This window comes from Hippocampus bargibanti, linkage group LG14 (assembly GCF_051943395.1).
Source record: "Hippocampus bargibanti isolate YZ-2025 linkage group LG14, ASM5194339v1, whole genome shotgun sequence".
NCBI classification, from domain to species: domain Eukaryota; kingdom Metazoa; phylum Chordata; class Actinopteri; order Syngnathiformes; family Syngnathidae; genus Hippocampus; species Hippocampus bargibanti.
The window spans coordinates 12,184,587-12,198,608 of NC_142747.1; the positions used below are offsets into that span (position 1 = coordinate 12,184,587).

Consider the following 14,022-nt stretch of genomic DNA (forward strand, 5'->3'; position numbering starts at 1 on the left):
TAGTCTTGCAGTGAAAGACATTTACATTTCACAGCAGCAAAGTAATGAAAGAGGAAAGGAAAGGAAGAAGTAGAAAAACAAAATACAGGACCTTCTGTAAAGGCAGCTAATCTTGCAATGTCATCTTGAAGTCAAAATAACCCCAAAAATCTAGATAACAAATAATGCAAAACAACACAAAAACACAGACCGTTATTCAATCTTAAATACTTTCTGCATCTTCGTTGTTGTATGAAGCAGCTCTAATGAAAGAGGGGAGAATCAAATTGTCCTTTTCACCAGTGGATCAGGGACGTCATGGTAAAATTTGCACATCTGCTACAAGCTAAATGTTGAAAGCAAACACAAAGCTTCATCCATTGACGAAAAGAGACTGTCCCAGATCTCCTGTCCCACATAAATCCGCTTCAATTCCAAGCCATGACAGTCCCAGATACGGACGCTCCTTTCTCCTCATTGCGGGCTCCTCAAGCCATGCATCCATCCAGCCGCAGCGAGGCTGTGAAAATGCTGCCCATTACAGGCGCAAAAAACACAATCGACGCAAAGTTGTCCAGCGATGACAGTTAAATGGCACACTCATTCGACATTCCTCCCAATCAAAAACAGTGCTAGCATATTCGTGCTGCTGAAAAGGCACAACCGCACAACAGAGTCCTTGATGAATGTTGTGGGCAAAATGCTGAAAAACAATCCACTTCCATTCCGCATGCCGTATATGTCATTCATTAAATGTGCGCCTCATGATCCGGTGCGCCTTATAGTCCGGAAAATACAGTATATATTCCGAACCACACTATCCTCACTAGGTTCGCGGTGGTGCTTGAGCCTCTCCCAGATGGCTTCGCGAAGTGGGCGGGGGGCATCCTAAACCGATTGCCGTCCAATCTTAGAGTACACAGAAACGAACAACCATCCGTGCTCACACTTGCACCTTGGGACAATTTGAAGTGTTCAATCAGCTTGCCGTGCATGTTTTGAGAATGAAGGAGGAAGACTGACTTGCGTAGCTTTTCTCCGGGTGCTCTGCAGTACAGTGTACTGTGGTTGCTCAAATATTTTTGTCGACCAACTGCACTCTTGAACAATCAGCGTCTGGCGATTTGACAATGAGAAACAGACACTTGCACCAAACAACAGACTGTCATGCCGTAAGTGGAATCAGTAGCCTGGTTCTGTTTAGTTGTGCATTGGTGGGGCCTGCGGACTCAGCAGGTGCTCAAATTATGGGTGTCTCTGGCGCCCCAAAAAAGGGAATGGCCTCTGAGCTGCTGCTGACTTTGATGTGTCCCCGATTCAGTGCACGTGTGCGACATGAACTCACTGAATGAACACAATGTTGTATAAATTAAAAATAAACACTGACATTTGATTTAGTCATTTCACTCGCTGGTATGGCAGTGAAGACAAGTGGCGGAATAGCCAAATAAGACTGAAAAAAAGGCATCCTTTTTTTGTGTTTGACCGTTTTGATGTTTGAACCGGGCCCACGGTGTGCCTGGACAACTTTTACAATCCTGACTGTGGCCAGATGTGTGAGTCCCGGAATGGTGCCCATTGCCACCACATCACAGGAGCATGCCAGTGCTTCACTGGCTGGGCAGGACCTCATTGCATTGTGGGTGATGGAAGCCACATCATTAAAATGGGGTGTGAGGGAGGGCCTCACTGCGAAACATCCTCTCTTGACACACAATTATCCCAAGAATGAGACATTAGAAAATAACATTTTGGCAAGGGGGTGATGCACCACGTTTGCCTAAAATGCTTTCACATGATAATCCGATGCAGCAAACACCCACAGCGACACTATGCAATATTTCATTTTCTACTCCATACCATTTATGAACTAGCCTACCCCAACACCACCTTCGCTCCTTCCCTCTCTGCACATACTCCCCAGACATCTGATAAATGTTACACACCAGTTGCCAAGTAAAACACAAGGCATTGTTTTTGTCTCCTCAGCAGCGGATAAGGGCTTTTGGAAGGCAGACATGCATAATGACAGTTCCGTAATTGCCTCTTTAGTCTGGAGTCCTTTCTTATCTGTTCCCCACGCTGCCTGCTGCTGCCTGACTGAGTGCGGCGATTTCACCCACAAACATGTTGGGTTCACAGATTCATGCGCTATGACTGATGGTTTGGTGGATTGCATTCATTCTTGTTGTGTTCACAAATGTGTGCATTGTAGAGAGGCTGTGTGAAAAAATGTGACCAAGTATTCTACGTTTGGGCACATGAGAATGTTAATGGATTTTGTGACCAGTTAGGATTAAAAGTCTTGATATTTTCACACAATACAGTGTGGCAAGACTTTCTGACAGTGGTGGGCCGTCAGGGCCTCCAAGGCTTTCTCTGCTGGCCCAAAAATATCAGAATCACAGACTAACATTAATTCTATTTTGTCCATGAATTACGTATTATTAAATTATTCCAAATTGTCTTGTTTCCTAATATTGCTTTTCCCCCTGTTGTGCTCCTTCCAGATATGTGTTTTCGTATTTTAGTATTTAACCAATCACATTTCAGTCATCATTTGTTACCAGGGTCAGAAATCTACCTGGACACCTTCATAATCAGTTCTGCGGGCAATGGAGCATAAAAATCAATAGCGATGAAACTATTGCTTTAACTATTGCTTTAACCAACCAACCATCAGTGTTCGAGTTGGCAACCCAAGGCGCTAGACACGTCAGAGTTTTTGCAAACTATGATTGGCTAGTCACTCGTGCTAAAAGCATACTGGCCAGAGCTAGCACGCCGTATCTGTAGTGATAAGCAAACATATTGTTGTGTTGATTTAATAACAGTTTTGTCAACCCTCAATGCCAACGAAGGAGAAGAGAAGGATTTGGTTGCAGATAAATTTTTAAAGCCATTTTCAAGACAGACTTTTCAAGAATATATGGACATCATTAGAAATAATTGGACAGCTCTGAAGCTAGCAAAACTAGCAAAGAATATTGCAATTTTATGAGGTTATCAATAATCCATATGTTCAGAGTAAAAATTAGAACAGTTTAATGACAGTATTTGTTAAGTTTCTTCAACTCACAAGTTATTTCCTGGCTCAGGGCATCCTCTAGTGGATGTGTCATCACACCACAATTGCATCAGTGGATTGATTCAGACGTAGCACTACTGAAGGCCTAGGGTTGACATCCACAGCCCGCTTTCTGCTTTCTGACCACACACAATGAAATATTTGAAAGCCCTCTCTCATGCTTTTTCACGTTTTAAATGATCACGTTAATAAACTCTTTAGTTTTTAATCTTGATCACATTTAATCAAAACAAATGCAAAGTGTTTGCTGAATGCTGACATCATTTGTGTGTGTGTGTGTGTGTGTGTGTGTGTGTTACGTTAGCATGTCCTGCTGGTATGTTTGGGACGAACTGTAGTCAACCATGCCAGTGTTCAGGAGACCATAAGCACTGTCATCCAGTTACAGGGAACTGTACTTGTTTACCTGGTTACTACGGAACACGTTGTGAGTTACGTGAGTACGGTTTTAAGACCATTTTATTTCTGCTTGAATATTGCAATGAATTGCGTGAGGCCTTACTTTTATATGGCCTTACATTGGGAGGATTAACCTTGTGTCCTTCAGTCAAGTCATATTTTTAACCATTCATCTGGCTGAGCTCATTTCATGATAGTCAATAAATACAGTACACCACTCTCAACTCTATGTGTTTCCTTCCACATTATCTTCTTGGGTATTTTGTGTTAGGATGTCGCCCAGGCACTTATGGACCAAACTGTAAGTCTCGATGCCGTTGTCTTAATGGTGGACGCTGTGACTTCCGAATGGGGACATGCCGCTGTCCTCCAGGTTTCATCGGAGCTGACTGCAGCTCAGGTTTGTTCGTTACATGAACACATTGTTTTCTTTGCTTCATCTATTTCTCTAGCATTTTCAATTTTGCCTCTTGTCTTCCAAGAGCAGCAACACAGACATGTAACAATGTAGACTTCCTTCTTGCGTTATATGAATAAACAGAAATGTAGACTCACATGATAAGGCATAAACAAACCTAACATTGCTTCAACTTTTGTGCTTCCTAAATATGAAATCATGGCAAATAGTTGACCGTTGAACATCTGACGAATTCTTCATTTCTCCCCTACAGCCTGTCCAAGTGGGTACTATGGCAAAGACTGCGCTAAAGTTTGTTCCTGCGGAGAATGGGGTCAGTGCCACCCAATAAATGGAAGATGTATTTGTGCAACTGGCAAAATGGGGCAGTCCTGTCAAGGTACTTAAACACATCACTAATGACCAAAGAGAATTTCTATGATGAATCCTCACGTGATGTTTTTGGACTTCTACCTCATGTAAAGACCAGATTGAACAATATTTTATACACCCAACGGTGTATATATTAACAGTGTTATCCGATTTCAGATGATTTCCTGAAGAGGTAAACAAACACGTTACAAGTTATAAAAAATATATATATTATTGGATTGGATTGGATTGGATTGGATTCACCTTCATTAGCCTTGCAGCGGAGAAATTTCACAGCAACAAAGTGATGAAAGTAAGAGGAAAGGAAAGGAAGAACTAGAAATACAAAATACAGGACTTGCTGTTAAGGCAGCCACTCTAGCGGGGCCATTCCTGAAGACAAAAAAAAAACAAAATAACCAATAATGTGACACAACACAAAGGACAGACAGTCATTCAATCTTAAGGACGTTCTGCACCCTCTTTGTTGTCTGAAGCAGTTCTAGATGAAAGAGAGGATCAAAGCCTCCTTTTTACCAGCGGATCAGTGGATCAGTGACATCATGGTGGAATGTGCACGTCTGCTCCAAGCTAAATGTTGAAAGCAAACACGACATTTCCTGTCCCACGTAAATCTGCTTCAATTCCATGCCGCGACAGTTTGTCAATGGATGTCAGAGTTTATCATGGTTTTCTATGTTCAAAGGGAGTAGGAAGAATAATTTAATCCTAGCCCAGTACTTGTACCAATATCGGATTATTACTTTTTCATAGTTTTTTTTCCATATGTACCCTGAAATATACAAACAAACAAACAAACAAAACATGCTCCTCTTAACACGTATCCACATTATTTAATCTTTAATCACGACTTTTAAACTCATACATGCAGAAGATAACAATCAAAATAACTTTACACACATGTGCTCATCGTCTTATATTATTTGATCATATTTTTTAACCTATTCATGAACACATTAAGCCATTCATACCTTTTCAATTCAATGTCATCATTATTAAAAAAATATAAAGCCCAAAATACTTTCGACAAGTGAGTGTTGAATGAGTTAATTTTTAAAAGAAAACGTTTGTAGTCACGCACAAACCAGTTTAGGCTGAGAGTTTGCCTCATACATTACTTCAATGTAATTACATTTTTGAACTTGAATATTTTACCAGTCCTCTTCAGTAACACATTCTAGTGTCGGGTCTTAAATGATGACAGACTGCTTTCCTGGGAAACAGAAGGCATCAGCATTTGAGCAATTGTAGACGGGGGTTTCCAGCCCAGGATGCACTTTGGGCTCACTTCTTGCACATGTGTATTCACCGATTCTAAAATGTCTCTTTTCCAATGTTTACAGAGACATATAAGTAGCTCGTTTTCTGTGTTGCATGTCACTGGACTTGGCAAATAAACAAATAAATACACATGGAAATCAAAGACATCTTCCATATTGTTTTCTCAAGCTAAATTGCCCAGAGAAACATGATTATTCTTTATATCAGTGCCAAATTGGACTATTTTGCCTCTCGTTAATGACTTGCTGATTAAATAAACAAAAAGGGGGTTGTCTCTGAGTGCTTGCAGAAGTGCTTCGTGTTGTTCTCTGATGGTTGCCGCCTTATTTTAATGTCTTCTGTTATGTTGCAAAAACTGGGCAGGACTTCCATCCCACAGCGCAAACACCACATTATCCTCAATTTTAGCCGTGTGAAGCCCGGAAAATACCGAAAAGAAAGAAAGAAAACTCAAAACCAGCAAAACTTTACTCTGGAGTCCGTTTGTAAAAGGCCCCTCACAAATGTTGTTGTGCAGTCATATTGTTGGAATTGTTCTTGTCATGTGACTGTAAAATGTCCTTGAGAGTTTGAAAGGTGCTTACAAATCAAATGTGTTATTATTATTATTATTATTATTATTATATTATTATTATTATTATTATTATTATTATTATTATTATTATTATTATCTCTCATCTCATCTCATTTTCCGTACCGCTTATTCCTCATTAGGGTCGCGGGGGTTGCTGGAGCCTATCTCAGCTGTCTTCGGGCACGAGGCGGGGGACACCCTGAATTGGTTGCCAGCCAATCGCAGGGCACACAAAGACGTACAACAGTCACTCTCACACTCACACCTAGGGACAATTTGGAGTGGTCAATCTGCCTGCCATGCATGTTTTTGGAGTGTGGGAGGAAACCGGAGGACCCGGAGAAAACCCACGCGGGTCCGGGGAGAACATGCAAACTCCACACAGGGAGGCCGGACCGGGACGCGAACCGGCGACCTCTGCACTGTGAAGCCGGTGTGCTAACCACTCGGCTACCGGGCCGCCCTATTATTATTATTATTATTATTATTATTATTATTATTATTATTATTATTATTATTCACTTATTGACTGCCAGACATGTGCCAAAATGTGTCCACTACAGTGCCAGGGTTTTTGTCATTCTCACTCGAATTCCAGGACCCTCAGAATATTGAGGTTTAGGACTACATAAACATTCAATGTAGTGTAAGAAACCTTAGACTCTCCTCTTTCATCAGAAAAAAAGAGTTAATTTCTAAGATATATGCATCTAGAGTAATATGAGGTGCAATTTGGGACGGATTTCCAAAATGCAATGCAATACATACATATTGGTTTATATAGCGCTTTAACAACAGCTGACAAAGCGCGAACATCGAAAAAAAGGAAAGCCTTGAGCAAGGGAAAACCTTGCCAAAGGTCATGGCCAGCGCTTTATCAGCACCTAAACAAGAAAAAAACAAAACCCGAACAAATTCAGGAATGGCGTCATATCAATTCCTGAATAAATTTGTGAATGGCAGTGAATGACTTAATTCTGATTGCTGTTGCAATGTCCTAAACCTTTCTTAATATTTCTCCAGTCTGTCCGAGGGGGCGTTACGGCCTGCATTGCCGACATGCATGCAGATGTCAAAATGGTGGTCAGTGTGATCCTGAAGATGGTAAATGTAAATGTGGCCTTGGCTGGACCGGACCAGAATGTGATACAGGTTAGCATTACAATACACCTGGATGATCAACGATAAAATCATATTATAAGCGATATGGTTATTAACTATTAAAATGTTTTTCATGCTCCAAAATATGTTGGTTTATTGTATTTGATGCCAGTGTCCATTTTTGGTAATTTTGAAATTATATAAATTTGTTTTTCACAGGACACGGATAATGTTAAACTCACTACATGTGATATTCTGAGTGTTCTGTGTTAGTGATAGGCACACTATACAGACTAATTTTGCTTTCATGACCATATTTTTGGGCATATAAGGTGCACTGTAGTATAAGGTGCACCTTCAATGAATTAAAAAAAATCCAAATATATAAGTTTTCCAAAGATAAGGCACACCACGTAACAAGGCACTATAGTAGAGGCTGGGGTTACGCACTACGTACTTCTTCTACAGGGGGAAATAGAGTCGGAAGCCGCTCACAGTAGTTGCGAGACCTGTTGTGGCTCAATATTACTTCACACATAAGGTGAAACTGCGTATAAGGCGCAGGGTCACCTCTTGAAGAAAATGAAGGCTTTGGGTGCGGAAATATACACAAGAAAATACGGTATATGTTTTTGATATATTGTGCAGCTTGAATTTTACACCATTCTACTCGAAACACAGAACCACTTTAAATCAAGTTTCATTTTATGTATGGAGTGGAACAAATAACTGTATTTAAATGAATGCTAGTAATGTGTCATGTCATCTGTGTCCATGTGTAGTTTGTTCGCAGGCAAAATATGGAGAGAATTGTTCTCAAGACTGTCCTTGCCTCAATGGTGGGACATGTGACCGCTTTTTTGGCACTTGCAACTGTACAAATGGGTACTACGGCCACGCCTGTCAACACCGTATGCAACAACTTTTTACTTCTTTTTTATCTATGATCAGTCTATTGTAAAAGCTTAAAGGTTGTTTTCAGCAAACTCATTTTCAATATCTTGTATTTCTAGAATGCCCGCTTGGATATTTTGGCTTCAATTGTGGTTTTACATGTGACTGTAACGCCGGGCAGAACTGTGATCACATGACGGGACAATGTGTATGTCCTCCTGGTTACTATGGAACTCGGTGCCAGAGTCGTGAGTACTTTTTTTGAATTTCAAAGGGTCTCTTAAACTTTTAGTGAGTCACATGCAGTATATCAAGAAACAAAGAATAAACATCTATCCACACAAGTTACATTTCTGTTGGTGGTTAAATGATAAATTAAGCTTTTGTTTTATATATACAACAAAATACAGTACAGTATACAAAACAGCAAACATAACTATCATTACTAATACGCCCCCACCCAAAAAAAGCTATGGAAATAATCTACAGCAATAACGATCATATCAATTACAACATATCTAAAAAGGTAAATGTAAAAAAAAAAGTGTGAGTGTGTGTGTGTGTGTGTGTGCGTGTGTGTGTGTGTGTGTGTGTGTGTGTGTGTGTGTGTGTGTGTGTGTGTGCTTACGCTCTAATTCAAATTTTTTCTTAAATGATGTTTTTCTGTTTTTTAACGATGAAGAAATACAATTACATACCAGTATATGGCCACTGGGATTCCTCACTTGTAATGCTGCATGGACAGAGCACGCATGAAGAGAACGGTTCTAAAATGTCTGAAGGGTTGTTTTTTGAGGGGAGACAGACAAGCCTGGAGACAAGGTGGAAGAACAGATGCATTGGTTATTTGACGACGGACATATGTTTCCCCGCCGCTTAATGCATTCCTCTACCATCTTTGTGCCCTCCCGCCTACTTGCAAGGATCTCACACGGCGTGTGAGCATTTAAATGGCCACTTCAGTCACGGCAGGAGGGACAGCCAGCGTAGAAACATTGTGGACTTGACGTGTGCGTTTGTGGCTGAGGAACAAAATGTGGATTTCATTCTAGTAAAAAAAAATCAATAAAAAAGAAACAACAATTAGTTGTTATTATATGTCATAAAATGTGGATACTACCATGACACTGATGTGTTTGGATTTACAGTGGAATTGCTGTGTGACATTGGTTCTCGGACACTTGTCAAGCACCAATTTGTTGTCACAGTCATAAAAGCTTAGTAACAATATGACTGCTGGAATTAAAACAAAAGAATAGTTTTTAATAAGACTTAAAGGACAACCAACACCATTTTTTTTGTTTCCTAACTGACATCAGAAAAACCTTTTATAGCATCTAAAATACCCAAAACACGCAGACTGTTATTTTTAGTCAAATGCAAAACACCTATAAAAATGACTTAAAGTGTCCCAAAACTGCCACAAAATGAGCTCGGAACTGGGGATTCTTAGAAAGTCCCGCCCCCTCGTTCGTGACGTCACGCCAGAATACTCCTTCACAAACTGCCTTGCTCCAGAATCAAAACAATGTCTTCAGATTCGGAGACGATGCTTTCTTGTTACACCTCCAGTTATGAATATGACTAAAATAGTTCTGAAGAGGAAAGCATACATGTTTTCAATGGATTAAAGAAGTCCTTCCGTATCAATTCGAGCCATCTGGACTCCAATTTAGCGGCCAGAAAATGCACAAGATGCCGCACAAGCTCCATTGGAAATGGGCTGTTTTGTCCGCTGGGAATTTGTGTAAACTTACACCTTCTTTATGCGTGTTACTGCAATTGGCTGCGACACACAATGATTCACCATTGCGTTATTTATCTAGCTTTCCTTCTACTTTTGCGATATACACAGTGTTTTCAGACAAAAAAAAGTACTGTATTGTGTGTCGCTTTCTCGGTCAGTGGCGTTCCCTCCGTGACGTCACTTAGGGCATCGTCAACAACTCGAAAACAAGTCGTCATGAATATTCAGCACAAGGTAAAATATAGCTGTATGCAGTGGAATCTTTGTAAAATGCGCTCAGTAGAAGTCATTTGAAGTGATTTTACAAATTATGGACGCAACCTGTCTGAAGCTTTCGGTTGTCCTTTAAAAAAACATTTACTCTTGTTGTCAAGTGATGAAATCATGATGTGGAGAATCACAGGTGCATCTTATGCTTCTCATTTTTAACTCACTGCCAGATGTGCTAAAATGTGTCCGTTCCAGGACCAGGTTTTTTGTCATTTTCACTAAAATTGCAGAACCCACAGAATTGAGTTTTAGGACTGCATCAACATTCAATGCAGCGTACGAAACCTTAGACTCTCTTCTTTGATCAGAAAAAAAAAGTTGATTCCGAAGACATATGGGGTTGGAGTTAGCTGAGCTTGAAATGGGGGCGGCTCAACAAAAGGCAAATGCTGTCCCCTCTTGGAAGGGAAAATCATTGCCAGAGGACTGACCAGCGCTTTATTACCCCCCAAGAAAAACCAAAACCCGTACAAATTCGGGAATGGAAAAACAATATCCAAAAATCATTTTCGCACAATGTTCCTTTTCTGAAGTTAAAGTGAGGAGGGAGAACTATATCATATATTGTGGTTTCTTCAACAAAATAAAAATACATGTTTAAAAATTCAATTCACAAATTTATTCGGGAATTGAAAATATGACATCGAGTTGATGGAGTTGCTTGTTCAGTAGCCACAGGGGGACACAAGCCAGTGTCTTCTTGTGCCGTCTCAAGCCCGGATAAATATAGAGGGTTGTGTCAGGAAGGGCATCCGACGTAAAAGCTTGGCCAAAACAAACATGCGAATCAAACCTCTGAAGATGGAGGACACTGATTCACTGTGGCGACCCCTTGAAGGGAAAAGCCGAAAGGAAAAGAAGAGTGCCATTCCTGAATTAGTTTGGTTTTGTTTTTTCTCGCTTGGGTGCCAATAAAGCGCTTGTCAGACTTATTACCATGTTTTTTTTCCCTTCCACAACATTTACCTTTTGTTCCATTTTAGTGCTTATTTCCATCTTCAGCTGTTGTTACCACTATATAAATCAATATGTATGTATTGTATTGTATTTTGGACAGCCACCCTCCTTTCAAGCTCATATAACTCCAGACCCATATAATTTTGGAATTAACTCTTTTTTTCTGCTGAAAGAATGTAGTCCTAAAACTCAATATTCTGTGGGTGCTGGAATTTGAGTAACAATGACAAAAACCCTGGCACAGGAGTGAACACCTATTGTCACGTCTGGCAGTGAATGAGTTAAGATGCTTATTTGGGAGGGTTATTAAACACGGGTCGTTTTGACAAAAAAATGAGGCCAACAGGATGGTTAATAAATGTTTCATATCCATGTGTAGTTGAGCAGGGCCATTTTTTTCTTCTCAGGATGTGAAGCTGGCAAGTTTGGCCAAAATTGTGAAAGGTCATGTGATTGTTTAAGTGGCTCATGTGACCCATCTACTGGACGTTGCTTCTGTCCTCCAGGAAGAACTGGACAGAGGTGTGAAAAAGGTAAATTATTATTATTATTATTATTAGTATTAGAAAAGACAAGGACAGCGATTTCCTCCATCTTTCACATCCATCGTTCTGTCTTCCCTTGTTGTTCTCAGAGTGCAGCGGGGATCGATTTGGCCCGGACTGCTCTCTGTCTTGCCAGTGTTCCCATGGGGTCCGTTGTGATGGGGTGAATGGACGCTGTCAGTGCCCACTCACCTGGCTGGGACCCACCTGTGGTGAAGATAACACACATACTCACACATGCATGCACATGCATACATACACACACGCCATCCCTGCCTGGCTCACTCTGTCTTTTTCAATTGCTGCTTGTTTCTCCTTGACAGTTATTTTAATGTGCACCCAGCATGGAGTCACACTTCGTTCTGTCTTCATTTTACATCCTCAAAGAACATTTGTTTTGAATTTTCGTTTTGCGCTGATTTTTTTATTTCCCTTTTCAGCACCGCTTCAGCCAACACGAAAACAGCTGAATTTCTCTGCAGATAAAGAGCGAGCAGTAAAACTGGATAAACGGCAACATTGAAGCACATGACTTGGCTGACTCTTGGAAACTTCACACAGGTAAAGGTGGTCTGGAATCATGTGACTTTTATAGTAGTAGTGTTTCATCACTGAGCCCGGATTTCAAGAAAAAAATTTGACTCGTGAGCCAGCCTCAGAGTACCTCAAACACTTCCCTTTTAAAGACTCATAATCCCTTTACAAGGCATTATAAGGGGCATAGCTTCACGTACTGTATATATACAGTAAAGTCTCATTATATCGATATTCAAGGGAGTCCGAAAAAATATCGATATAACCGGGACTATCGATATATCCGACCCTGTTTGCATGTAATTTTCTCCATGCGTGCATAGAAATAGTATCGTATAACCGGGACTATCGATATATCCGATATCGATATAACGAGACTTTACTGTATTATATATCCATATTAAATAGATGAATGAATACATTTTGAGTGATCGTCTTTTCAGAGTAGACTACTTCTTTCACTCAATCATCTGTGTGGCTCTCCTCAGCCATGTACGTGTAATGATTGTAGCACAGACGGTATTTAGACAGTTAGATTTTAGTTTGCATCCATAGGATGCAAATTTCCCCATTGTGGGACGAATAAAGGTTTTCTTATTCTGATTCTGATTCGAGGTGAAGAAGGCGTTTGAAAAAGAAAAGAACAGCGAAAGTTAATTTCCCAGTAAAAAAAAAAATCACATTATTCAACCTGAGGTGTTTTGTATTTTTGGAAAGCCATTATTCAATTTACCTACAGTGTAATACACAATACATGTATATTCGTAGAGGCAAATATGTTTACCGTCTCAGTATTTGCATGTATACGTTCATTTGGTTGGCTGAATTTCTGTATATTCTGTAAAAAAAAGTAAATATTGCATAGAATTTTTGTGTTTAACTCATTCACTGCCAGACATGCAAAAATGTGTCCACCCCACTCCACTTTTGAACTTTTCCATTCAGACCCAAAAACTAATTTCCTGCACACACACATAAATACTGTCAACTATGTTTTTTTTTTAAATACATACAGTACATTTACTCTTTTGGAGAAATTAACTCATTCATTGCCAGACAATGTGCAAAATTGTGTCCACTCCTGTGCCAGGGTTTTTGTCATTTTCACTCACATTCCAGGACCCACAGAATAGTAAGTTTTAGGACTACATAAACATTAACGTAAGAAACCTTAGACTCTCCTATTTTAGCATAAAAAAGAGTTAATTCCTAAGTTATATGGGTCTGGAGTTATCTGAGCTTGAAATGGGGGCGGCTGTACAAAGACATTGCCAGAGGTCTGACCAGCGCTTTATCGGCACCCCTCCCCAAAAGAAAAACGTAAACCCAAACAAATTCGGGACTGGCGCTCCGTGTCATATTTTCAATTCCTGATTAAATTAGGGAATGGCAGTGAATGATTTAAAAACATATTACCAGTTTCCATTGCCTTTGTTTAATGGATTTACTTTTGTCTCACTTCCGAAAACTCTTCTTATACATAGGTTGAAATATTACGGATTTCAATGATCATTTGTTTCAATTGAACTGCGGGCATTATGAATTCATCAGTTCAGTAAACGTGGCAAATCTAAATACTGCAGGCAAAACGTGCATGCGTAGCATTTCTTTCTCATGTTATAACCGAGTTAGCAGCGCCCAAAGATTGTTGCTTATTGTAAATGATCACATTGACTGGTTTAAATATTTGTTTTGATTCACCTGCAGCATGGACATTGTCTTGCAAAACGAAACAATATTACAATAAGAAAATGATTTTGTGTGCCAGGGGTGCCTTCTACTACTGTATTGTTTTTTTTGTTTTTACCATTGATCAACACTATATGTTGATCAAAGAACCGCAAGATAATAATAAAGACAATT

The 14,022-nt window shown here is 39.9% G+C and overlaps 1 protein-coding gene across 1 annotated transcript in view; it reads left to right on the plus strand.

The window, feature by feature from the left end:
• egfem1 (EGF-like and EMI domain containing 1) overlaps nucleotides 1-14,022 on the plus strand; it is a 37,477-nt gene extending 23,455 nt beyond the window's left edge. Inside the window, exons 19-27 of the mRNA XM_089013812.1 lie at nucleotides 3,372-3,503; nucleotides 3,738-3,866; nucleotides 4,138-4,263; nucleotides 7,135-7,263; nucleotides 7,995-8,123; nucleotides 8,226-8,354; nucleotides 11,488-11,613; nucleotides 11,715-11,837; nucleotides 12,066-14,022. Of these exons, the coding sequence (XP_088869938.1) occupies nucleotides 3,372-3,503; nucleotides 3,738-3,866; nucleotides 4,138-4,263; nucleotides 7,135-7,263; nucleotides 7,995-8,123; nucleotides 8,226-8,354; nucleotides 11,488-11,613; nucleotides 11,715-11,837; nucleotides 12,066-12,148 (1,106 nt within the window). The 3' untranslated portion in view covers nucleotides 12,149-14,022. The remainder of the gene's footprint in view (nucleotides 1-3,371; nucleotides 3,504-3,737; nucleotides 3,867-4,137; nucleotides 4,264-7,134; nucleotides 7,264-7,994; nucleotides 8,124-8,225; nucleotides 8,355-11,487; nucleotides 11,614-11,714; nucleotides 11,838-12,065) is intronic.